We start from the raw sequence: 25,200 nt of genomic DNA, 5'->3' as shown, positions 1-25,200 counted from the left end.
GGGGTCTGGAACATCAAGCAACCTCCACAGAGTGGGTGTTTCCTAGTGACTTGCAGCTCTGGAGTTCTTTGTCCAACACTGATTAATCTTTTCTGTTTAGGATGGTTTATCAAGGTTGTTTTATTTTCTTGCAATGTGTGTGTCCTTTTGAGTTTATGTTCACCATGTGTATGCAGGCATCCTTGGAGGTCAGAAGAGGATATTGGATCCCCTTGAACTGAACTTACAGCATCTGTGAGCCACCTGATACGGGTGCTGGGAATCGAACCTGGGTCCTTTGCAAGAGCATCAAGTGTTTTAACTGCTGAGGGATCTCTCAGGCCCCTTTGCTTAGGATTTTAATTACTCTCACAAAATGTGAGTTTCTTAGTGTCAAGGCCTGAGGTGAGCCAATACTGACAACCACAAATAAAGTGATAAGTACATATGTGTGAGGGGCTGCATAGACCTTTGTGTGCTCCACCAATGGGTCAAGGCAGGTGAATGTGTTATACAATACTGACCTCCTTCTACCAGTGATCACCCCAGAGAAACAGAATTTTAAATAAATGCTGCAATGCAGAAAGATCTGAGAAGCAGTGACATAAGAGACAATCAAGGGTAACTGACATTTACTGAACGCCTACCAGGTGTCAAGCCCTTTCTGTGTTTTAAATAATTTTAAATAACTGCATTCTTGCAACTTAGCAGGTCACAAGCTTTATCCTCATTTTGCAGACAAAGAAACTCAGGACTTTTCCAGGGTCACAGCGATGGAAGCAGTGCTAGGACCTGCGCGTAGATGGTCTGGAAGCAGAAGCACCCCAGAACTGCTATGCATGGCCCCAAAGCCATGTTAGCCACACCCTTGTAAGAGTTTCAACAGAACAGCGTCTCTCAGAACTCTTTTCACCCCATCTGTCTTGTCACACCCTGAAGGTTAGCAGGCAGCAGCCAGAAAGAGCCAAACACATCTTTAGTTTGAAGCATTAACCTCAAGTGTGTCTGGGACTCCTTTAAAGTGTGTCTTCAAAGTATCTCACCAACGGCTAAGGGGTTATAATTTAGAGCTGGGGGTATAGAGATATGCAGGAGAGGAGGAAAAGGGGCCAGGGAGAGAGATATTGCATTTTGATCCATTTTATTCCAGCTGAAGCTTCAACATAACAAAGGACTTTAAAATTACTAATTATGGGTATGATTTGCTCCTTAAATCGTTATCATGGGCTACCATTCTTCCAAAAGTCCCTTGCCTGCAGTCCATCTTTTTAAATCATTTCTTCACATTTAATCTTTTAAAAAACATTTTATTGCAAATTTTATACGGTATAGTTTTACCATATTATTCGCTGTCCCCCAACTCTTCCCATACACCCGTCCATCCATCCAATTGTGTTCTCTCCTTTAGACTAGAAGAAAAACAATTAGAAAAAGGTAGGTGTTGGGAATGACAGAAGCCGTTTTCTTCACTGGAGTTACACTGATCATACCAACCACACTCCAGGCAGGCTCCGTGCTCAGCTGACCAACAAAAACTGAGTGTTTCTTCCGAGATTCATATCCCTTATCTTCTTTTAAGCTTCTCATCTCTCTCTGTCTCTCTATCTCTGTCTCTGTCTCTTTCCCTCTCTCCCTCCCCCCCCCCTCTCTCACACACACAAAAACACCTTTAGGTTCATTTTCCAGCCTAGGAGGGTGGTAAATTTACTGAAATTGGTTTTTCCGCGGTATTTCTAATCACAAATCAGGAGAGGCAAACCACAAAAACACGAGTTTCTTGGCAGGTCACCAGTTCTGGGACTCACTGATCAATCAATCACACCCAAACTCATTTACTAACAACAAAAAATAGAACAGCAGCAAGGTTCGTTTACTTAAGCCTAGGATTGAATCAGTCACCACTGGGGTGTGCAGTCACCGCCACTAAAGCCCTGCCCTGTCCCCAGGGAGCTCCCGGCCTCCAGAGTCCCAAGGGCCTCCAGGCCATCTCCGGAGGCTCGCGGGCCCTCGGGGAAGACCGCCCAGGGAGGCAGCCGAGGCCGGGCGAGAGGGATCGTGGGCGACATCCGGGCTGCGGTCCGCGACCCCATTTCCCTGGGGAAAAAGGAACCTTCCGCCCCGGCCACCCGCGGAGGAGCAGCAGGGAAGCCTTGGATCTCGTCTGGGAGAGGAGACCGGGATCAGCCACCAGAATCCGGGATGCCGGGAGCCGCGTTACGGGAATCGCAGAGGCACGCAGTCCCGCCCCTTCGTCTCCTGCGACCCCGGACCAATGGCCATACGCTCCGGGACTGACCAGAGCCAATCAGCTCCAGGGCTCCGTCATTGGGGGTGGGGCCGCAAGGGGGCGGGACCAGGAGAGCCTTGGTCGGCGGCGGCGGCGGCGGCGTCTGGCGGAGGGCGGCGTGTGCCGTCGGGAGGCCAGAGTTTCGAGTCAGCCGGGCTACGGCTCAGCGGAGGGGCCGGCGGAGTGGTCCCGGGTCCGCGAGGCTGAGGGACGCACAGAAGCGGCGAGGCTCGCGTCCTGAGGTGAGGAGGGCAGGGCCCCGGGGCGGGAGGGTGCGGGTTGCCTGGCGCGGCCGCCACCTGGCACCCGGGGCCCAGAGGGGCCGGGCTGGAGCGCGCACGCCCGGAGCCCGTCAGGCCGGCTCGGGAATCCCCGCATTCCTGGCGTCCCCGCTCCCGGCTCCCACTTACTTCCCTGGCGTTGTCACTCGTCTTCCCTAGCCGCGTTCCTGACCCACAGTTCCGGAGCCCCCACCCCAAAGTTCCCTCGGGATCGCTCGCCCTGGGTGACCGCGTCCCGCGTTCTCCCAGTCCCCGTGCCTCTTGTCCCCTGAACCAACTATGGACATGGCTCCAAAAAGTGTGGTCTTGGGTATCCCCTGAAATGCCTCCCGCCCCAGACTTGACTCTTCACTCCCTGCTCTTGATTTCTCCTACTCAGAGAACTTTTTCACCCAGAAATCGCAACGCTTTGGCGTTGATAAAAGTTCGGTGATTACAAACATTAACATTCCCTTTTCTTTCTACGCACCCTTCCTACTAAATCCCGCCTGCCTGTACATCCCGAGAGCAATCCCATCTGTCTTTGTGAATTTTCGCCTCCTTTCCTAAGCGTAAATTTTTAACCCCAAGTAGCAGGGGTTTTTCTTCTTTCCTGGATGAGCGACGTTTTAATTAAGAGCTCCAAACAAAACTAATACCAAAGGCTTGGCCCACTGCTTTTTGTTGTTGTTCTTTTTCCATTAAAAGGAAACTCACTTGGGCTTAATTTATGTAGTTATTGAACATCCAGCAGCTGTACTGCTTCAGAGTAGTCAGTTGATCGTGGAATGTCGGGTGAATCCTACGAAAGATTAAACTGTTTGGTCTGGTCAGTGCTGTAAACAAACCGTTTTAGACCATGTGTGGCTGCCAGCTTCCAGTTGGAACAACTCTTAATTTGAAGTTACTGACTCATTATCAGAAGAGATGATCGCCATCGTCTTAATTTCCTAAGTTTATGTTCATATTTTTGAACTCTAAGCTGGAATACTATATTTTTAGGACCAATCTGACTAGATTAAGTTGTGTTTTCCACAGATTTCTTTTGGGGAATAATTGTGCCCGTTTGCTTCTACTGATAAGTGAAAGAAAAAAATTGCAAGGGGGAAATGTCAGAGAAGGATAAACTTTAGAGTAGAATTTTTTTCACTCTTCTCATCTGTGTTGTTGACATAGGTGATTTAGAATATTATAAATACTGCTACCTGATAATTTAATGCAGCATTCTTCTGTAACTGGACATTTTGTTCTATTTTATGACTTTGTGTTTTCATTTAGAAATATTTAAGAGAATGTGACAGTTCCGTTAAATACTAGAATGGATGCTGTTTTTTATATACCCATGAAGAAGGCGTTACAGTATCTGCTTTTTAGAAATGGAAACAGTCAAAATATATGACTCCAAATCCTGTGCTCACACACTATCCTATTGGCAGATTTCTTATAGAAAATTCATTAGTATAATTTGATCTGGGAAGTTGAGGGTTGCTCACAGCACTGCAGTGGCAGGAAGGGGTTTTCCCTAGATGTGGTTTCAGACTTCATTTTGCCACAGATCACCTGGCCCTGATATATTTGCAGCTTGTTTGCTGAAAAAACATGGAAGCTTTCTCCATGTCTTTAATTGCAAAAGTGGTTTGATCACAGGGGAAGAGTCTGTTGAGATTATTTTACTAAGCACTCAGCCTGCTGTGTATAATAAAGATGCCTGAGATAGCATCTAGGTGCTTGAAAGTTCACCATGTGGTGTTGACAATGAAAAATTACCCAGGTACAGAGCAATTTCAAGTAAATAATGAGTGTTGTAGAAAGTACTGTGGGTCTTTAAGGATTGGAATAGTCAGTGTGTTTCCTAGAGGTCAGTCTTGAGACCTGGATAAGGTTTGGATAAAGGGGAAACTAGAGAGATCCATCTCCTAATATAGAGCGAAGGGCAGAATGGAGACTAGAACTTTGTGAAGGACTGCCATGTGCTGTTAATACAGTATATTCAGTTTAATAACCAGTAACTTATGCATTATTGCATGTCAGCCTCTATTTGAACATAGCCTTACTGAAGTAGGTCTTATTAGTCTCTTCTACATGAAGGCAAACCCCCAAACACAGACATTATCGTCAGATTCTATATTTATACTTGGATATCCTGAGTTCAGGCTGAACTTGTAACTGTAATACTTATTACTTTTTCATATTGTCTACACGAGTGACAGAGTAAAATGGTTATACCAGGTCTTTTAAAACTCATTATTAGGCTGGGAATGTAGCCAGTAGTGTTTGCTTAGCATGTGCCAGCCCTGGATTCAATCCTCAGCACTGCATGCATGCATTCTCCATCAGTACCACATACATACATAAACTAACCATTCTTTTAGCTGTTCACTAAACGCTTCAAGGTTCTCAGCATATGAAGTTGTGTAATTACTATGCTACATTTTTAATCCTTTTAGGGGACTCTGAAAGTGCATTGGGAACACAGATGTTTGTGAATGTGGGGGAAATTCCACAGAAGAGATGTTCATTTGAGTTATAAACAATAGAACAAGGCAGAGTCAGCAGGGTACTGGCATTGTAGAATCAAACTCTAGTGCATGTCCAAGCACACAGTCAAGAAGGTGTTTAGAGAAAGTCTAGAAGTTTGTTGTAACTTGAGCTTACCATCTAGGTGTGGCTGACATGGAAATGTTGAAAGTTGAGATCAATTTGCTGAGGCCATGAAGAAACGAGGAGCTTAAATATTTGCTTTGCAGTTGGAAAACTAAAAGAATAATTTCACCATAATTGGAGTAAAAAGCCAGATTGCTTCCAATTCTCTCCAGGATTGTAACACAGTAGTTTGAAAGAAAGCCATCTGAGAAAACGGTTTTATGTATATAACAGGCTGGGTGTTGAACCAGGGCCTTTCCACATTGGACTGTACCCAACCTCTTCTATGACTGTTATTTTAAAATACAACTGAAACTGGGGGTCAACTGAGAGTGCAGGTAGATGAAACTGGTTCGTATCTTCTCTGATAGACAATATTGTTTTTTTTTTTTTCTAGACAGGGTTTCTCTGTATTGCTTTGGAGGCTGTCCTGGAACTCACTCTGTAGACCAGGCTGTCCTGGAACTCACAGAGATCCACCTGCCTCTGCCTCCCGAGTGCTGGGATTAAAGGCGAGCGCCACCACCGCCCTGCTTAGATGGAATATTGTAAGTGCTGTGATCAGAGTAGGAGGAAGTTGTGGTAGAGGAGTGGCTGGGACCATTGTAAGTGCTTTGATCAAGTCCAGGTCCAGTCATCAATAAAGAGAGGCAGGTAAGAAGGTCACGAAGAGGTCTGGATAAGATGTGTACTCATATTATAAGAGTAGATCAGAGAATAACAGGCCTTACTGACCTAGGCAACTGAAAATGATATAGGTGTGTGTGTGGGGGGGGGGGAGATAAGTTTCTGTGATGTAAAAAAAAAAATAAACCTGCTAAGTGTTGGTACATTATGTATGTGTACATAGGCATATGCATTTGTAGGTACTTTTGAGGGGAGATTATTAAATCGATTTGTATCAGATGTAGAATATTTAAGATGTTACATAACTAGAATTGAAGATTCAAGCCAAAATTCTTGAAATTTGGTTTGAAGGTAAGGTAATAGTTGAAGTTACATGTCTTCAAAGTAAATATTTTAAAAGAAAAGTAGATGCTGAGTACTTTTTCTTTGGGTACCTTCATGGCCAGGAGATAAAAGCTAGCAGAGAATTCCAAAAAAGTGAATAAAGGAAGGAACCAACTGCACCAGATGGTTGCACTTGAGACCAGGAGCTAGCCATGAGGAAGGTTAAGAACCAACTGCACCAGATGGTTGCACTTGAAACCAGGAGCTAGCCATGAGGAAGGTTAAGAACCAACTGCACCAGATGGTTGCACTTGAGACCAGGAGCTAGCCATGAGGAAGGTTAAGAACCAACTGCACCAGATGGTTGCACTTGAAACCAGGAGCTAGCCATGAGGAAGGTTAAGAACCAACTGCACCAGATGGTTGCACTTGAGACCAGGAGCTAGCCATGAGGAAGGTTAAGAACCAACTGCACCAGATGGTTGCATTTGAAACCAGGAGCTAGCCATGAGGAAGGTTAAGAACCAACTGCACCAGATGGTTGCATTTGAAACCAGGAGCTAGCCATGAGGAAGGTTAAGAACCAACTGCACCAGATGGTTGCATTTGAAACCAGGAGCTAGCCATGAGGAAGGTTAAGAACCAACTGCACCAGATGGTTGCATTTGAAACCAGGAGCTAGCCATGAGGAAGGTTAAGAACCAACTGCACCAGATGGTTGCACTTGAGACCAGGAGCTAGCCATGAGGAAGGTTAAAAGCAGGCATGGTAAATGGAGACTTCAGAAACACTTGTGGTGGCACAGGGCTACCAGAACTTTCATTCTGTGGCTAGCTGGTATATTTTAGAGCGATTTTGAGAGTTTCTCCGACCCCAAATCAGAGCTGTTAATGCATTAAAGCTGCCTGTACTCATACCCAGAGCACGATGTGTTGCCCTGTTGAAAGTTGAATGTTGTCCTGCCATCAAAATTTCAGATTCTCTTTAGTAGTCACTCTATCCTTTGCTTTAAGGAAGAGTGGGTTAATTATTACTTATAAATAGTGGGTTACATGCTGCTGTCTTCTGCACAGTACTTTCTTGTTTGGAAGTCCTGTCTTACATACATCCCCTGCAACTGCATCCCCTAGTGCAAGTGAAGCTCATGAGAGCTGTGTTTCAGATAGCTGATTGTGGTCTTCCCATTGGTGGTCTTCCACCATACATACACTGTTTTCTCATCCTTAACTGACTTTATAGCTGAGTGTTCCTGAGCCCTGAATAGGGTACTCTGTTCCCAAAGCACTTTGCACACACTTAGCTGTTAGCTTTTAGTTTCCTGTAGTCAAGAACTGTTTGGCATCAATTGTATTTGTAATGTTTTATGTCTTAAGTGATGGTGAGAACATGGATCTTTGTCAGAGTACTCATGAAACTCTCATTTGACTAAAATAAGCAAAATAATTTATAAAAGATTTTTGTCCTCAAAGGTCATACATGTTTTATTTCTCAGTATGTATATAATCTGACTTTTGCACTTATTTCTTTATTAACTCAGGAATATGTTTGTATAATAAAAATATCTTTTTGTGTTTTTCTTCATAGGACCAGTTGTCGCAAAGTATATCCCTGAATAATGATATGAGATGCCATATATATTTATTTTTAATCAGATTTTGTTTTGTATGCTCTCCCTATATTTCCCAGGCTAGTTACCAAGTCTTAGACTTAATTGGTTTTCCATCTTCAGCCCCCCAGCTGAGACTTACCAGGTGTGTGCGTGCCTGGCTTGTGGATTCTTTATTATTTATCTGGGTTTTTGTTTTGTTTTGTGATGCCAGGGGGCAAAACAAAGTCATACACATGAAGGCATGCTATGTACCCCTGACCTCCATCTGAGTCCTAAAAGCAGTTACATACATTTGAGTTTCTTTTATATCATGCTGTTAACTTGTCTATTCTTCTGAGCCCATGCATATCTTAATCTCTATAGTGTGTCTGACTGATGTTATATCAAATCCTCTTTTTCTTGTTTGAAAATTGGCCCTTAGTTTCTAGTTTTTAATGTGAAGTTTTAATTGATGTATAAAGTTCTATAATAAACTACTTTGCTATTTGGGTTAAAGTCGTGTTCCATTTTTATACTGTGAAATTCTTACATAGTTCTGACTAGATTTCTCCTATTCTAGTGTTGCTTTTGGTGCTATTATGAGTAGTTATTTTTTTCTATTATATTTTTAATTGGCTATTACTGATATGCAGGAGTGCCATTTTTTAAATAATCATTTATTCAAACAGTACATTAAATGTCTAGGAGTCCTACTAGTTTAGCATTTCATTTTTAACATCGTAGCAGCTACGTATTTCAAAACCACAACAGTGAAAAAGTTGCATAAAAATAAGCAAATAGATGGGAACTGGTAAATTATAACCCACCTCTTAGTGTTTTTTTTTGTTTGTTTGTTTTATAAAGTGTTATAAGAATATAATACATGCGCATACTTTAAAAAGGCCTTAAAAATAAAATAAAGCTATAGGCCACAGACTGCAGAACAATTATGTAGAAATCAAATTTATAACAAGGGTCTTATATCCACCCGAATATATGCACAAAACTGTCAAACCTAATGATAATGAAACAAGTCTAATTAAAAATTAGCAGAATAATTGAAATGGTTATATTATCCAGGAAGCTCTATAGCTAAAAATAACACGTACATGGCCCAAGCCACTAGTTAAATTGAAGTATTATAACCCAGCTGATGGTAGCACATGCCTTTAATCCCAGCACTCAGTGGATCTCTGTGAGTTTGAGGCCAGTCTGGTCTATAGAGGAAGTTCCCAGACAGCCAGGGCTATTCAGAGAAACCCTGTCTTGGAAAAAAAAGTTTCAGTGTTGTATGTCATATACACATTTTAATATTGTTTATCTAATAATCATATCATATGCAAAGTATGGTTTTGAATTCTAGAGATATGTCAATAACACAAAATTGCCTCCCTTGCTTACAATCTGTTTGGGTAATATACACACTGTGTTCATTTCTTAGAACTAATGCAACAAAGCATCATAAATCAGCTGGTTTAAAATGCCGGTCAGTGGTGGTACACAACTTAGTCCTAGCACTGGGGAGGCAGAGGCAGCTGGATTTCTGAGTTCAAGGCCAGCCTGCTTTACAGACTGAGTTCCAGGACAGCCAGGACTACACACAGAAAACCCTTCTGAAAAAAAAAAAACAAACAAACAAATAAAATAAAATTATAGAACTGTTATTTTCTCCAGAAGTCCTTCTGAAACTGGAAAGAATCTATTGGCTCTCCCTAGCCTACAGTAGTAGCCATGTGCTGACTTTTTTTTAGCTTATAGCTATGTCACTCCAGTCTCTGCCTTCTGTCATAGGGCATTTTCTGTGTCTCTCTTATAGAAGTCACATTGTTCTAATGTCTTACCCAAGTCCACTAGGGTTTCTTTGCTGATTACATCAGCAGTGGTCCTGTTTCCAAGAGGATCGTATTTTGAGGTTCTAGGAGTTGGGATTTGAGTGCATCTTTTGTAGGGGACACAGTTCAACCTTGAACAAACAGTAAGCAAAATAAGAAAATTATGTCGCATTTTAGAATTGGGCTTGACAAAAACAATGGCCTGAAGACCAAATCTGGCTTGCAGTCGTTTTGTAAAGAAAGTCTAAACATTTATCTGGCTCATTACATAAAATATTTGCCAGTCTGTTACAGATGTCTCAGATGTTACAAAGGAGAAAACAGAAACCAGGAGAGCTGGGTTGTAGAAGCAGTTCAGAGAAGCCAAGAAAGACCTCAGTGGGAAGAAGGGAGCGCAAAGGCTGCAAAAACTTAACCTGTGTAGTGCTTATAGAGTTCCAGTCTGTAGTGTACAACTCTCATCACATGTGTGAACCTGACTTTCTAAAGTAAGAAATATGTACTTACTTACACAATATAAAGTTTAGGCGTAGAATTTTGCAAGACTGTCCAGCAACATTTTCACTAGCTATTTTTCTTGGTGAAATTATAGAAACTTTACTTGCCTGCACTGCACCCCCCTTTTTCTTTTGAAATTTTAAAAATGTTACAAATTTAATTCCTTGTTTTTGTGTCATGTCAAAGACATGTAGAACAGGACTCAATTCTTTGCCTAAGTTTTTAGTTATATGAAACAGTTGCTACCACTTCTCAATTTAATCTAGTACTGAGTGTAGTTGGACAGTTGAGGTGTCAGCTGGTTTAACTAAGTGCCAGTCGAGAACAAAAGGTATCATCAATCTTCTCCTAAGGACCTGCTATTGTCAATATGAACAAGATGCCCTTGTGACATTACATAGACATCAAGGGGGTTGAATTAGGTGTTGGCAACTTTAATAGTTGCGACTATGTATTAAATCAGCGGTTCTCAACCTGCCTAACACTGTAAACCTTTAATACAGTACTTCATGTTGTGGTGACTCCCAACCATAAAAATATTTTTATTGCTATTTCATAACTGTAATTTTGTTATTATTATGATCCATAATATAAATATCTATCTTTTGTGATGGTCTTAGGAGACTCCTTGTGAAAGAGTCATTTGACCCCAAGGAGTTGCAACCCTCAGGTTGAGAACCACTATTAAACATAACTCTAGGTCCTAATGGTCCTAGGTCCAAAGGCTTGAGGCAAGAAGATTACTTTAACTCAGTAGTTAATGGCCAACCAGGACAACATAGCAAAACCTTGTCCCAAAGGGGAAGTAAAGACATAGTAATAACCACTGGATTATTAAATACCCTCACCCAAGTATTTGTGGGATTATTTTATTCTGAAGTTCCATAATATGTGCTACTTGGTGCAAACCCAAAATCGTAACACCAGTGAAGGGTTTAAAGAACCCATATGTACAGGTGGATCCAGGATCTAGAGAAGCAGTAGGTGTGAATCTGAAAAAAATATAATGTATGTGTGTATGAAGTTTTCATAGATTCTAGTAAAGAAGCAAATGTACAACACTTACCAAGTCATCATTCAGAACAAGGCTCTCTATCTTCACAGGGAGACCCGATAGAAGGAACATGACATTTGGAGGCCACGGACTTGCTTCAGATTTATGCCTTTGTATTTGCTAATTTTGTGAGGTAAGTGATTTGTGTCTGAATTTTTGTTTTTCTTCTGTGCCCATTCTGACAACAGTTCAGTTTCAGTTAGCATGAACTAGAAAGGAGTAAAGGGTCGATAATTGCAAAGTAATTTAGCTCAACTTTATGTAGTTAAAAATCACCCCGATCGCTACACAGCTCACCAGTGAACACAGTTTGCTTTATTTCTGACATCTGGGCTTCATTCAAGGCTCTTCAATTATAACAGTTACCTTGCCATAGTAACAGTTTATACTGATATCTTTACCAGTGAATGCAGTCCTTATTCATTTTTTGTTTTGTACCTGGGTTAGATTTTTAAAAGTGGAAATAAATAAAAAAATCTCAGTGTAAGCAATAAAAATATTTAAAGTGGCACAGTTATTAAATATTGATCAGTTATAATTACATTGTTTTTTTTCCCCACTTGAGAAAAAGCCATGAAATGAAAGAACAGGTAGCAACACAGTTACTGCATTCTGAGTTTTCAAGCAAGCCATTCATTCATATTCTGTGTGACAAGCATTACTTGAAGAAGTCACTTGTGACATATCTTTCAGCACACCACTGTTGGCTGGCCAGAATCTAGGAATTACCAATACAGAAGAACCACTCCATTCTGAAATAAACCTGTCTTGCACATACAGTTACTAGTCATATCTTTTTTGTTTTGTAAAAGCTTCCTAGAAAGCTTTTAAAAATTGGAGGAAGTCATTGTATGCAACATTTTTGCAATATGTGCATATTCTGCAAGAGCTGTGAAGAGGAACATTTAATATACCTTTAATTTGAATGTTTGCTCTCAGCAGAATCAAAAGAAAAAATTAGCAGAATGCTATCCATTTTAAAACAAGCTAAGCCACAAGTGAAGTTAGTTGTACAGGATACAACACAGAACACATTTGTACTTTGATGTCAGGCACTTTAATAGATACTCCTTCCTCACATCTCAGTGACAGTTTTAAAAATTAGGAAGTAATACTTCAAGTCATTATAGGGAAAGGCTTTTCCATTTCCTCATGGCACTGCCCAGTCACAAGCCTACCCTGCTCTGGTTCTGTATTGCATGTGAGTGTTATCATGCTGTGCTTATTTGTACATTCTTCTTGCTAATTGCTATGACTCTGCCAGTTTGTCTGGTTGCTTCTCATCAGCTTTTGGCTATATTTTGGTTTTTCTTGTTGTTGGGGGTTGAACTTATGCCCTGTGTATACTGAGAACCTGAGCTGTGGAGCTGCACCTACCTTGGGCATCTGTGAGACATTCCTATGAGTATACCTTTTGGAAGACATTAGCACCTGTTTCCTTTGGTGTATGTACACCTTGTCTGTATAGTGTTAATTGGTTATAATTAAGATTTAATGTATAAACACTAAAAAAAAAGTAGGTCATGTTTTTTGTATGCTACATGTCTTAGTTGCAAAAGCCCTGACTGTCCCACCCTGCTATCATCTCAAGGATGTTGAAATACTGTTTGACTTAGGAAGGCTTGCTTGCAGTTTTAAAAGATAGCTGTAATGGCTCCCTCTAGAGTAAAAGGCCAGAATGCGTCCTGCTCACTTTAAAGCGTGGGTTCTTAGGCTAGATCTTTGTTTTTTGTTTTATTAAAAACAATCTTATTTTACTCCCTCCAGTCCTCCTATGCTCCCCACCAACCCCCCCATCCGCGCCCCAGGGAGGGTGAGGCCTCCCTTGGGGATCACCAAAGTCTGACACATCATTTGGGGCAGGGCCTAGGCCCTCCCCCTAGTATCTATAAGCCAAATCTTTATGTCCTGTAAGATAACTTGTCTGCAGGTGTCAACTAATTTCACCAAACCCTGCAGATGAGCTGGTAGTTAGCAAAAGAAGCTATTGATACTTTGTTGCTGCTGCTAAGAATCATGTCTTTTGTTTTAACTCCTGTCTTACAATATTTGCTGGTATTCATGAAACTGTAGCAAGCTAATTATCAGCTTCCCAGTAGGGTAGCCTCAGATCGGAGCCTTTGTAATGTTGGCACAATTCAGTGAATCTTTGCAAATACCTATAATCTTTATAAAGTCACCACCAAAATCAAGTTGTTGAATATTTTATCACCCCAAAAGACCCTATTGCTCTTTCCCCTCTGCCTCTGCTTAGGGATCCCTGACCTGCTATGTGTCACCTTAGTTTGCTCATGCAACCTGTAGTGGCTGGCACCTGCCATTACACACTTCTGTGGGGGATTTTTTCTTGTGCTTGATGTATCATTGGTTTGTTCCCACTTATTACTATTCTGTTTTGTAAATATGCCCTCAGCTGATTTTCTTTATCAGTTTACCACTTGATAGATATTTGGGTTGTTTCCAGTTTCAGATTTTTCTGAATAAACATCTGAGTATGTTTTTGTGTGGACACATATGGTTCTGATTTTCCTTAGATACGATGTTAGGTGTGTAATGCCAGGTCTTACACCATGCTTTTTAACTTGCTAAAGTCTCCCCTGCCCCATCATTTTCCAGAGTGTTTGCACAGTTTTTTCATTCCTGTCTTTTTAATTTGCATCTCATGTAAGTAGTTTAAAATTGTCATCTTGAATATTTAGTTATGTGTATTTTTTTCTATAAACTCCACTTGTTTTTCTATGATGTATTAAATCTTTTAGTACTTTGTAGGCATCCTCCTCCTATCAGGAACTATTTTTGGTTACACTGAGCTAAATTTCCTTTTGTCTAGTCCCTTCTAAGGTTCTTTAAAGGGAACTTTGCCATTCAGACATTTCTGAAGTCTTCCATCTCTCAATTACTTGTATGTATGATTTTACATCATAAAAAAGTGGGATTGGTCCTTAACTATTGATGTCATCCAGCAGTTTTGTACAGCCATAACTTTAGTGAACAGAGAAAAAAATTCCCTTTCTGCATTCACGTGCGTATGATACCACCTTTCAGAAAAATAGCTGCACAGTAGAAATAAACCTGTGTTTGAGCTTGTGTGTAAAGAACAGGTTTTTAAATTTCACATTATATCTTTTACAGGAACATCCGTGCAAGATGTCAACACTGAGGATTTGGCTAACACAAGCTTTGTTTATTTTCCTCATCACTGAATCTATAGGTAAGGTTCATGAAATGTCCCAACTCCACAAATTTGGCTTATATATTTTATATACTATATAATTAGGTTCATGTTTAATAGTTATATAATTGTGCTCATATATTCTTTCTAGAGTCATTATTGGGAGAAATATCATTAGTACAAATATACCTGATAATTTGTTTTATATCATTTATTTGAGTTTCATAAATACTGAATGCATATTAGTTATAGTTCAGTAATATTGATTATTGGTATACAAAAATGTTTTTAAATAAATTACTAGGAGAAAAACCTGTTAATTCTTAGCATTTTTTTTCTCTTCAGTTACCCAAAAGTCATTAAGCTGTTTGGTTGCATACCGGAAGGAAGGGGTGGTAGAAGCTATATTGTTGATACTAACCTGATGAGCACCAGTGATCTGGTAGTCTAAAGTGAGATGAATGAAGACTTAATAATCTATATGTAGAAAACTTTTAAACAGTTTCCCTGCATGGGTATTTTGCCTGTATAGATGTTGTTTCATGCACCACATAAATTCCTTGTGCCTGGGAAGGCCAAATGAGCATGTCAAATCCCCTAGGACTACAGTTATAGATTGTGAGTACTGGGAATCAAACTCCACCCTCTACAAGATCAGCCAGTGTTCTTAATCACTGAGCCATCTCTCTAGCTCCTAGAAACAGTTTGACATAGCTATGACAACCAAGCATATTGTCAGTGGGGTCTGCAAACAAAAACACAGATCTATTCAGTTTGCAAGAAGACACCTGACCTCTGTCACAGTTTGAAAAGCGCCACTTTGGGTCAGCTGTCTTCACATGGAGGAGTTTGGCTTCACTTTGAACAGTTTCCAGTAACAGAAAATTGTATGTTAAACTGAAGTCCAAATGAGTAACAACTCAGAACCACTAGCAAGCATTGGCAGGAAAGCAGCTTTAAACTCTTGGACGCTGAACCTACAGAGAGATGTGGAAGGCTGCTCCAAGGCATCTGGCCTGGATAAGTTGAGGGAGGTAGAGAAATAAGCAGAAGTAATAGTAAGCTTGAGCCAAGCACGCTAACATGTACTGTAATCTTAGTACTCAGAGAACTGAGGCAGGAGGATTTTAAGTGCAAGGCCAGTCTGGGCTATATATATAGCAAGACCCTGTATCATCACTTTGAAAACACCAAGCCAGCATTGTCTTATACCAAAACCAGACAACACACAAATCTAGAAGCTATACACCAATATCCTGATGAACATAGATGCAGAAAATCTTGGTAAAATACTAAGAACAGGATTCAACAGCACATTATTTACTCTGATAAAATACGCTCATTGCAGAGGTACAAGACTACCATATATAAATGAGTAAATGAGATTGACATATGGAAGGACAAAAACTGTAGAGTCGCCTTAGATGCATTTGATAAATTTCATATAAAACATTTCATAACTTACAACAATAAATTAGGTATAGGAAGAACATTTCAGCATAACAAAAATTTTATACACACACACACACACCCTCAAGTTCACAACTAATGTGCTGAATGGAAACTGAAAGCTTTTTCTCTAATATAGAGGCTATTTTCACTACCTTTATTTCTAACCACTCCTACTAAATAGGATATTTGAAGACTGTACCGGCTGGTTTTGTGTGCCAATTTGACACAAGCTAGAGTCATCAGAGAGGAAGGAGCCTTAGCTGGGGAAACATTTTCTCCACTTAGTAATCAGTGGTGGAGGACTCAGTCCATGGTGGGTGGTGCCTTCCCTGGACTGTATTCTGGGTTCTCTAAGAAGGTAGGCTTAGCAAGCCATGGGAAGCAGGCCAGTAAGCAGCACCCTTCCATGACCTCTGCATCAGTTCCTGCTTCCGGCATCCTGCTACGTTCCTGTACTGACTCCTTCAGTGATGAACAGCAATGCTGAAGTATAATCCAAATAAACTCTTTCCTCCCCAATTTGCATTTTGGTCATGCATGTCATTGCAGCAATAGATTCCATAACTAAGACAAAGACTTAACCAGAGCAATTAATTAGGCAAAAGAAAGAAATATAAAAGACATCCTGGTTGGAAAAGAAGATGTCAGATTGTCTCATGTAGATGACATGGTCTTGTATAGTGGAAACCCTAAAGAATCTACAAAAAAAAAAAAAAAAAGAACTAATCAATGAATTCAGAAAAGTTGCTGGGTAAAGAGTTAATATACATTGGTCAATAGCATTTCCACATGCTAATGGTAAAGTATCTGATAAAGCAATCTTATTTACAGTAGCTCCAAAAATAAGTACAAGTAAATTTAGTCAGTTAAAGTGTCTCTCAAATATAAATTATAAAACCTAATTGTGGTGGTATATTATTAATAATTTATTAAAGCCTGAGGATTTAGAAAGCAAAGTCAGCCTCAAGCTATAGAGGTCAGGCAGTGGTGATGCATACCTTTAATCCTAATCAGGGTTAAGAGGTAGATGGATCTCTCTTAGTTCAAGGCCACACTGACTACATGAAATTAATCCAGTACTAAAAGAAACAGCTCGCACAAAGGTGATCTCAGCACCTGGGGTCACACTCCTTTAATCTTAGCACTAGGGAGGTGGAGACAGGAGTGATATGACTGGGCAGAAAAAGAAATAAAAGGCAGGAGGAGACAGGAACCGAAAACTATTTGTGTCTGAGGGTTCGTAGAGTCAGCATTGCCATTTCAACTGGGTAGAGGTAAGATCTACTGGCTTGGCTGCTTTGTTTCTCTGATCTTCAAGCAAGCTTTAGTAAATCATAAATAATATATCACCAATGAAAGAATTTTTGAAAAGGGCACAAAACATGGAAAGACAATCCATGTGCATGAATTAAAAGAATGAATATTGCTAAAATTTCAGCACTTTTCAAAGCAATCTACAGAATTAGAAAAAAATATTCCTAAAATTCACATGGAACCACAAAACACCCAAATACCCAAAATATTCTTGAGCAAAATAAAAATCTCCATACTACCTGATTTCAAAATATTTTATAAATCTACAGTAATTAAAACAGCATTGTTGCCGGGCAGTGGTGGCGCACGCCTTTAATCCCAGCACTCGGGAGGCAGAGGCAGGCAGATCTCTGTGAGTTCAAGGCCAGGCTGGACCGACAGCCTCCAAAACAATACAGAGAAACCCTGTCTCGAAAAACCAAAAAATAAAAAAATAAAAAAAAAATAAAACAGCATTGTGTGGGCATAAAAACAGAACAGTAGAAAAGACTAGAGAACATAGAAGTAAATTCATTATGTATAGCTACCAAAGCTTTGATAAGTGCTAAGATATTAAAGTACAGTTTCTTCAGACCAAGATGTGGGATAATTGGATATCCAGTTTTTCTCAATTTGTCAACAGCTCGAAAAATGAACTCAAAACAGATTAGAGGCTTACTTTGTTTTCTTTTGAGACATGGTCTCCTTGTATAACTCTGGCCACCCTGGAACTCACTATGTAGACTAGGTTGACCTTGAATTTGCAGAGATCTGTCTGCGTCTGCCTCCCAAGTGCTAGGACTGGGAGGGTGTGCACACCACAACCACCTGGATTGAAGACTTTTAATACAAGACCTAAAACTATGAAATCACTAGAAGAAAAAGTAGGGGAAATGCTTTAGGATACTGGAACAGGTGAGGAGTTTCTCACTAGGATCCCAAAGCATAGGAGTAAAACAAGAGTAGACAAATTAGAGTGCATTACACTTAAGCTTCTGTGTGGCAAGGAAAATCTACCAAGTAAAAAGACACTCATCAAATAGGGGAATATTCCCATCATATACCTGATTAGGGATTAATATTGATCATGCAAGGAATTCAAACAAATTAGTAGAAAAAGTAAATAATTTTTAAAGGTATAGTAGACTTAGTTGGACATCTCTCCAAAAAAGACATGCAAATAGCTAATAATTCCATGGAAACATACTCAGCACTAATCATCAGGGAAGTCATAGTAAGGAATGACCTGCTAGAGAGACTGTTAGCACAAAAACCTAAGGTATATGCTGGCAGGAATGTACAGAAAAGGAAACCAAACACGGTATTGATGGGATTTTTATATAAATACAGCTATTATCAAAAATAATACAGAGACTCATAAAAGTCAGTTCAACTAGCAGATTGTAATAGTTACTTTTCTCATTGCTATGACAAAATTCTTGACAAGCAACTTGAGGAAGGTCAGACTCAAGTGGATAGTCCTGTCGGGCTGGGGAAGGCGTGGCAACAGAAGTTTGGTACAACAGGGTCACATTGTGCATGCACTTAGGAAACAGATGAATGTTAGTGTGTAGCTTGCCTTATCATTTCATTCACTCCAGGACCCCAGCCCATGCATTTAGAGTGTGTCTTCCTGCCTCAGTTAACCCAATCTAAAAACCCCCTTAAGAATATACCTAGAAGTTTATCTCCTAGGCAAGTCTGAATCCTGTCAAATACATTCTCACTATTGGGTAAATAATAGAAAAGAAATTAAACCATTATGTCAAAACGAGACCTGCATTTTGTTTTTATTGCAGTACTACTTACAATAGCCAAGAAATATATAAGTGGATAATGGAAATGACTGTGTGTGTTCATAATGGAATACTATTCCATCTTAAAAAATGGTGAAATCTTTCATTTGGGACAACATAAGTAGAACTGAAAACATGCTAAGTTAAATAAGCCAGACAGTGAAAGACAAATACCACATGACCTCACTTGTGACAGTTCAACTGTATAACTGGGCTTTATTTTTTATCCTATCTGATTCTTTTCTTTTCCTCCTATTAAATAGAAAATTTTATTCCATGCATTGATGGATAAAACACAGTTATTGCTAAAACTAGTCCAGTGTTTTATCAGAAAATCATATCCTCTGTACTTTGTTAAAACATAACACATTTGCCCATATTTTCTAGTCTTTCTGGTTTGGGTTGCTGTCTTGCTGCAGTCTGAATTTTGATTTATGGACAGTTTGTCCGTCTCTCCCTGTAGCCTCGCCTCTACCGGCATTCAGGGCTGGAGGGGAAGACAGCCCACCTTTTTCTGGAGTTTAGCTTAAACTATCTCAGTCAAGGGGTGTGCTAAAGCAGCGTTTTCTAAGGAAAATCAGAATATTGGACTATGGGCTCAGTAATTTTTGTACCTTGTACATTGTAATTTGTGTATTTCTTAACAAATTTAGATATTACATTCAGACCACAATTTTTCAGTCTATATTTAGTTTTTCCTCAGAGGATTTATACAATGAATCTGTGGAGTCTACATTGAGTGCTGCTATCCAGATACCATTTTGTACTGGAAATATTCAGTCTTTGTTTTTTTGCCTTGTTTCTGTCACAGTGCCAGGCATTGAACCAAGACATTACATGTGCTAGGCAAGCTCAGGACACTTAGCAGAGTCCATTGTTCTTTTTCAGGTCAACTTTTGGAACCATGTGGTTATATCTACCCCGAATTTCCAGTTGTACAGCGTGGCTCTAACTTCACTGCCATTTGTGTGCTAAAGGAAGAGTGTCTTCAGCAGTACTACGCGAATGCAAGTTTCATCGTGTGGAAGACAAACCATGTTGCTGTCCCCAAGGAGCAGGTCACTGTCATCAACAGAACCACGTCTAGTGTCACCTTCACAGACATGGTCCTCCAGACAGTCCAGCTCACCTGCAATGTCCTGTCATTTGGGCAGATCGAGCAGAATGTGTATGGAACCACCGTACTTTCAGGCTGTAAGATCTGTGTCTTCTTTGTAACTTTGCCAGATTCTTGAACTACATTTTTAATGGTTTCTGTTAGCCTTCCCAAGGACAGTCACTTGGTTTTGTAGCTTTTGGATATACTTATTTTATAAAAATATTTAGAAGTTTTCACTGTTACACATAAATTCAAAAGAGTAGCATGGCTGCCATTTCTTTGCTAAAAGACAAACATTTGTCAGATTCTTGAGAAATGCTTTGGTCAGAGTATTACTGATTTGCAGAGCTTCTGTTGATACCAGCCTTCTGTCTCCTCATTACTGAAAAAGGCTCAAGTTAACAGGTCCCTGAGTGAAGAAAATGGAGAAACACTGAAAAACAGAGACTGTGGATTTGAAGAGAGCACGGGGGCTATATGGGAGGCTTAGAGGGAGGAGAGGGAAGGGGAAATAATGTAATTATTTTTTTTAAAAAGAGTGGAACTGGTGATACAGGCAGATAGGGATGAGCTAGGAGTTACAGTTTCGGCGTTTACATTGCTTCCACTCAAATGTCAGAAAGCAATAAGAACAAAAGTTCAGCAGCCAGGTATGGTGGTGCATGTCAGAAATTCCAGCACCTGGGGTGTGGAACAAGAGGATTGAGAGTTTGAGGCCAGCCTGGGCTACATAGTAGGATCCTGTCCCACAATACAAAATATATGTGAATCATTTTTGCTCCAATAACTGCCTTTTATTATTATGTATGATTAGTTTTAAAACACTTGATTGGAGACATTATTGATAATTCATATGGTTATAAATAAAATTTTATTTTTATATAGAAAACTAATGTGAAATTGATAAATTAATTGGCAGTTACACTTGAAAATATATATGATGACCTAAAAAGTAAGAGTTTGAAAAAAAATATTAACATCTGTTTCTTGTTTGCCCATATCTTTATCTTGGGTTTGTTTATCTAATTGAGGTGGGTCTTAGGTGTTATATAAGTTGGATAATATTTGTGAATATAAGGATTCTTTTTGATAATAAATAAATGCAAATTTCCTTTTAGTTCCCCCAGATATACCTACAAATTTGAGTTGCATTGTGAATGAAGGGAAGAATATGCTGTGTCATTGGGACCCTGGAAGGGAGACATACCTGGAAACAAACTACACTTTGAAATCAGAGTGGTAAGTGTCTCCAGGTATGCGCTCAACCACTGTTGCTGGGACTCTCATTTTGTCAGTAGTGGTTTCTGGTGAATATTTGAGGACATCTCACATCCGCTGACAGTAGAATCAGTGTGCTCTCCCTGTGCTTCTGTCACCAGTGTCAGCATTGAGCAGTGCATGTACTCTGTCCCATGCTGCCTTCTAGAGAAGCCTAGCCATGGTCTGTCCGTAGATGTCACAGTGCATAGCTCTGAGTGATGACTTCCAAACACATTCAAATGCTGCTTAAAGTCTTCGTCAGTGTTCTATTGCTGTGAAGAGACACCATGACCATGGCAACTCTTACAAAGGAAAACAGTTCATTGGGGCTGGCTGACATTCAGATTTTAGTCCACTATCAGAATGGTGGGAAGCATAGTATCAAGCAGACAGACGCGATATGATGCTGGAGAGGTAGCTGAGTTCTACATCTAGATCAGCAGGCAGCAGGAAGAGGAGAGACACTGGGTATGGCTTGAGCATTTGAAACCCCAAAGTCTACCCCTAGTCACACACTTCCTCAGCAAAGCCACATTTACCCCAACAAGACACACCTCCTAACAGTGTCACTCCCTAGTGTCGACCCTTCAAATATATGAGTCTGTGGGGGCCATTCCTATTCAAACCACCAAACTATTGTTCTGCCCAACAAGTTGAAATATTTTAATATCAAACTTTCAACTAGTATTTCCTCATTTCTCTCATAAAATGTTTTCTTATAAAAGTACTCTTTGAACTGAGATTGTAAGTTGAGGGGGTGGGGGTAGAATAGGGGGAAGAGGGAATCATAGGATCGAATACAGATCAGGCACCAGAGTGACCTCGAATGACCTAAAGGGATAACACCAATTGGCAAGCAAAGCAATAGGGGAGAGACCACCTCAAATGCCCATTCCTGATAATGAACTTGATGTCTAATACCATCCGGGAGCCTTCATCCTGTGACTGATGGAAGCAGAGGCAAACACACAATTAATCACTGAACTGAACCCAAGGAACCCAGTGACAGAGAGAGAGGAGTGATGAGCAAATTGGCAAAGAATGGGCTGGCAAAACCAGCAGAGACAGCTGATCTGAACAGGGGAGAGCTCTTGGACCCCAGACCGACATTGGGGAGGCCAGCATGGGACTGATCTGGACCCCCCAAATGTGAGTGTCAGCGAGAAGGCCTGGGTAACCTATGGGGCCCTGAGCTGTGGATCAGTGTCTATCCCTGGTATACAAACAGTCTTCGTGTGCCTATAGCACAAAGAGGGATGCTCTCTCAGCCTGGACTCTTAGGGGAGTGCCTGGACCCTACCCAGAGTAAAATGACAGACTCTAGATATCCCCTATGTGGAAGGATTTGGCAATAGGGTGGGAGGGAGGGGGGAAGGGGAGTGCGGGAGGAGGGGAGGGAGAGGGAACTGGGATTGACATGTAAAACAAGCTATTTAAAATTAAAATAAAAAATGATAAAAAAAGATTCAAAACTAAAAAAATAAATAAATAAAAGTAGATACAATTACTACACTAAAAAAAAACAGACAACCAAAAAACCTCCCTACTTTTTAAGTTGATAAAATCTTCTTAAATGGTAGGTTCTGCCTACTTCTGTTATCTTTCCATATAATTGAGACTTGTTGGATATTGTGTAACATTCTCTTGTCATTTTATTTCCTAAAGACTGTTGTTGGGTCTATATATTTGGCCAAATTTGGGTTGGGTTTCTATCCCCCAAAATTTCACTTACAGGGATGGTGTGTTCTTTACTGCATGGTTTTCTTAGCATTAAGTTGAGGGCTGGCGATCCCTGAGTTGGAAAAGTACCTACTGCACAGGCCTGAGGCTCTGAGCTCAGATGCCTAGCACCCACACATCAGGCCAAGTGCAGTGGTCTAGTGCTGTCATTTCAGCTCTGGGGTGATAGATAAGTAGAGACAGACTGGAGCTTACTGGCCAGCCAGCCTGAGTCACTGAGCTTCAGCCACAATGTGACACTGTCTTAATAAGTACAGTGCGGTGGGATTGTGCACACATACACACATACTGAACATTGATTTCTAGTATTGCCAGCCTTAGGCAAATTAAAAATCATTTTTTTGATACACACAAAAAGACGAGAAGGCCATCCCCAGTGACACATTTCCTCCAACAAGGCCACAGACCCTATTATTCTCAAGCCACTCCCTAATGACTAAAATGTTCAAATATATGAGCCTCTGGGGGCCATTCTTACTGGAACACCTACGTCCTCTTTTGGAATTATTATCAGGTCAATAGGGTCCCAACACCAACATTGTGTCTCAGGACTGATATCATTCACCTCAATTTAAATCATCTTTTATGCAGTGTATTACAGTGTGACAAGAAAACGTGAGTATAATAAAGGATTTAGGGAGAGACTGCATTCACTTAACTGTTATGTTAGAGTTGTTCATCTACCATGTTTAATTTAGAGATTAATTACCATCATAGTGAAGCTTATGTAGGAAAAACCACAGTATATCTAGGATTTGGTTATTACTCAACATTTCAGGCATCTGTAGGGGATCCTGAAACATGTCTTTATGAATGAGGTTGGGCCTGCTATTCTGAAATCACACAAGAAATAGATAATTTTTGGTGAAGGGTCAATAAGGACGTAGCATAAAATTCTAAACTGAAGTTCTCTTAGATTAAAAATGAAGAAATAAGACCATAGATATGAATCAAGTACAATTTTAAAAATAGGTGATGTCCTTAGTGACCAACATTTATTGCAAACTTTGCTGCAACACTCTTTTCTAGTAACTTTTTTCACCTTTATATTTTCAAGTTTATTTTTAATGGCTGCTTCTTCCAATTTTATTTTTAGGCCAACAGAGAAGTTTCCTGATTGCCACTCAAAACATGGCACCTCCTGCATGGTTAGCTTTTCTCCCATCTATTTTGTAAACATTGAAGTCTGGGTGGAAGCAGAAAATGCCCTTGGGAAGGTCTCATCAGAGGCCATCAATTTCGATCCTGTGGATAAAGGTACCTATAAGCCTGAATTTGAGAGTGTATCAGGCTACTAGATGGTTTGTAAATTACTTTTCACACTTCAGCTAATGTAGAAATGCTTATTAGTATAGTAATTTTTATAATATTATTAAATGTAATTTGGAAACAGAAAAGCAGCTGTCCAGTCACACTCATAGCCATTTTCAGTGTGCTTTTGGAATGTTTTGCCATTGCTATTTGTTTTGTGTTGTTTTGTTTTTGAGTCTAGGTGTCAAGTAGCCCAGGCTGGTTTTAAACTGACTGTATCTGAGGCTGACCCTCCAAATGTTACCTTTTGGTATCCATTGAATTTTCCAACATCTCATACCACTGGCAATCACAGTGACTTTCTTGTTCTTTTTTTATTTTCTTTTCAAAATAGCATTTGTTAAAAATATTTTTAGCATTTTATACCAGCACCTGAAAATTAGCAAATACACTGAATAGCCAAGGAAAAGATTCTCAAGCATCTTTTTCCATTATATAGTTGAGTATCATTTCTAGAGAAATTTCATGTGATAAGAATAATCTTTTAAGGAAGATCATGGTTTGTTGACTTTGTATATGAAATTATAAAAGTAAAGCATGACCAACATTAGTACTTGTTTTATTCTTCAGTGAAACACATCCCACCATATAATTTATCAGTGAGCAACTCAGAGGAATTGTCTAGTATTTTAAAGCTAACATGGAACAATTCAGGTTCTTTAAGACTGAAATCTGACATTCAATATAGGACCAGAGATGCCTCAACTTGGATCCAGGTAAATTGAAAGTTGCTTGTTTATTCTAATAGTGTCTTAGTTGTTTTTTTTAACGCGAATATAAAGTTTTACCTCTTTTCTCAATGTCTTAAGTTTCTGATTATGTGAAACATTTCATTTGACAGACAGACATGCCAATAGAAACACACAGTGACATTTAAAGAAGTACTGCAGGATCTTAGGAAGAGCATTTTGGATGGAAATGAAAGTCATGCAGGTTGACACAGAAATTTTAAGCATGAAATAGAGTGTGGCTTGCATAAATAGTT

The 25,200-nt window shown here is 39.9% G+C and overlaps 1 protein-coding gene across 1 annotated transcript in view; it reads left to right on the top strand.

The window, feature by feature from the left end:
* Positions 1–2,345: 2,345 nt before the first annotated feature.
* The window catches only part of Il6st (interleukin 6 cytokine family signal transducer), a 41,524-nt gene continuing 18,669 nt past the window's right edge, over positions 2,346–25,200 (top strand). The window contains exons 1-7 of the mRNA XM_040729008.1: positions 2,346–2,508; positions 11,143–11,225; positions 14,225–14,303; positions 19,694–19,999; positions 21,023–21,143; positions 24,001–24,161; positions 24,786–24,931. Of these exons, the coding sequence (XP_040584942.1) occupies positions 14,240–14,303; positions 19,694–19,999; positions 21,023–21,143; positions 24,001–24,161; positions 24,786–24,931 (798 nt within the window). The 5' untranslated portion in view covers positions 2,346–2,508; positions 11,143–11,225; positions 14,225–14,239. The remainder of the gene's footprint in view (positions 2,509–11,142; positions 11,226–14,224; positions 14,304–19,693; positions 20,000–21,022; positions 21,144–24,000; positions 24,162–24,785; positions 24,932–25,200) is intronic.

Source organism: Mesocricetus auratus, unplaced genomic scaffold, assembly GCF_017639785.1.
Source record: "Mesocricetus auratus isolate SY011 unplaced genomic scaffold, BCM_Maur_2.0 Super-Scaffold_100020, whole genome shotgun sequence".
NCBI lineage: Eukaryota > Metazoa > Chordata > Mammalia > Rodentia > Cricetidae > Mesocricetus > Mesocricetus auratus.
This window is presented reverse-complemented; position numbering and strand designations above follow the sequence as displayed.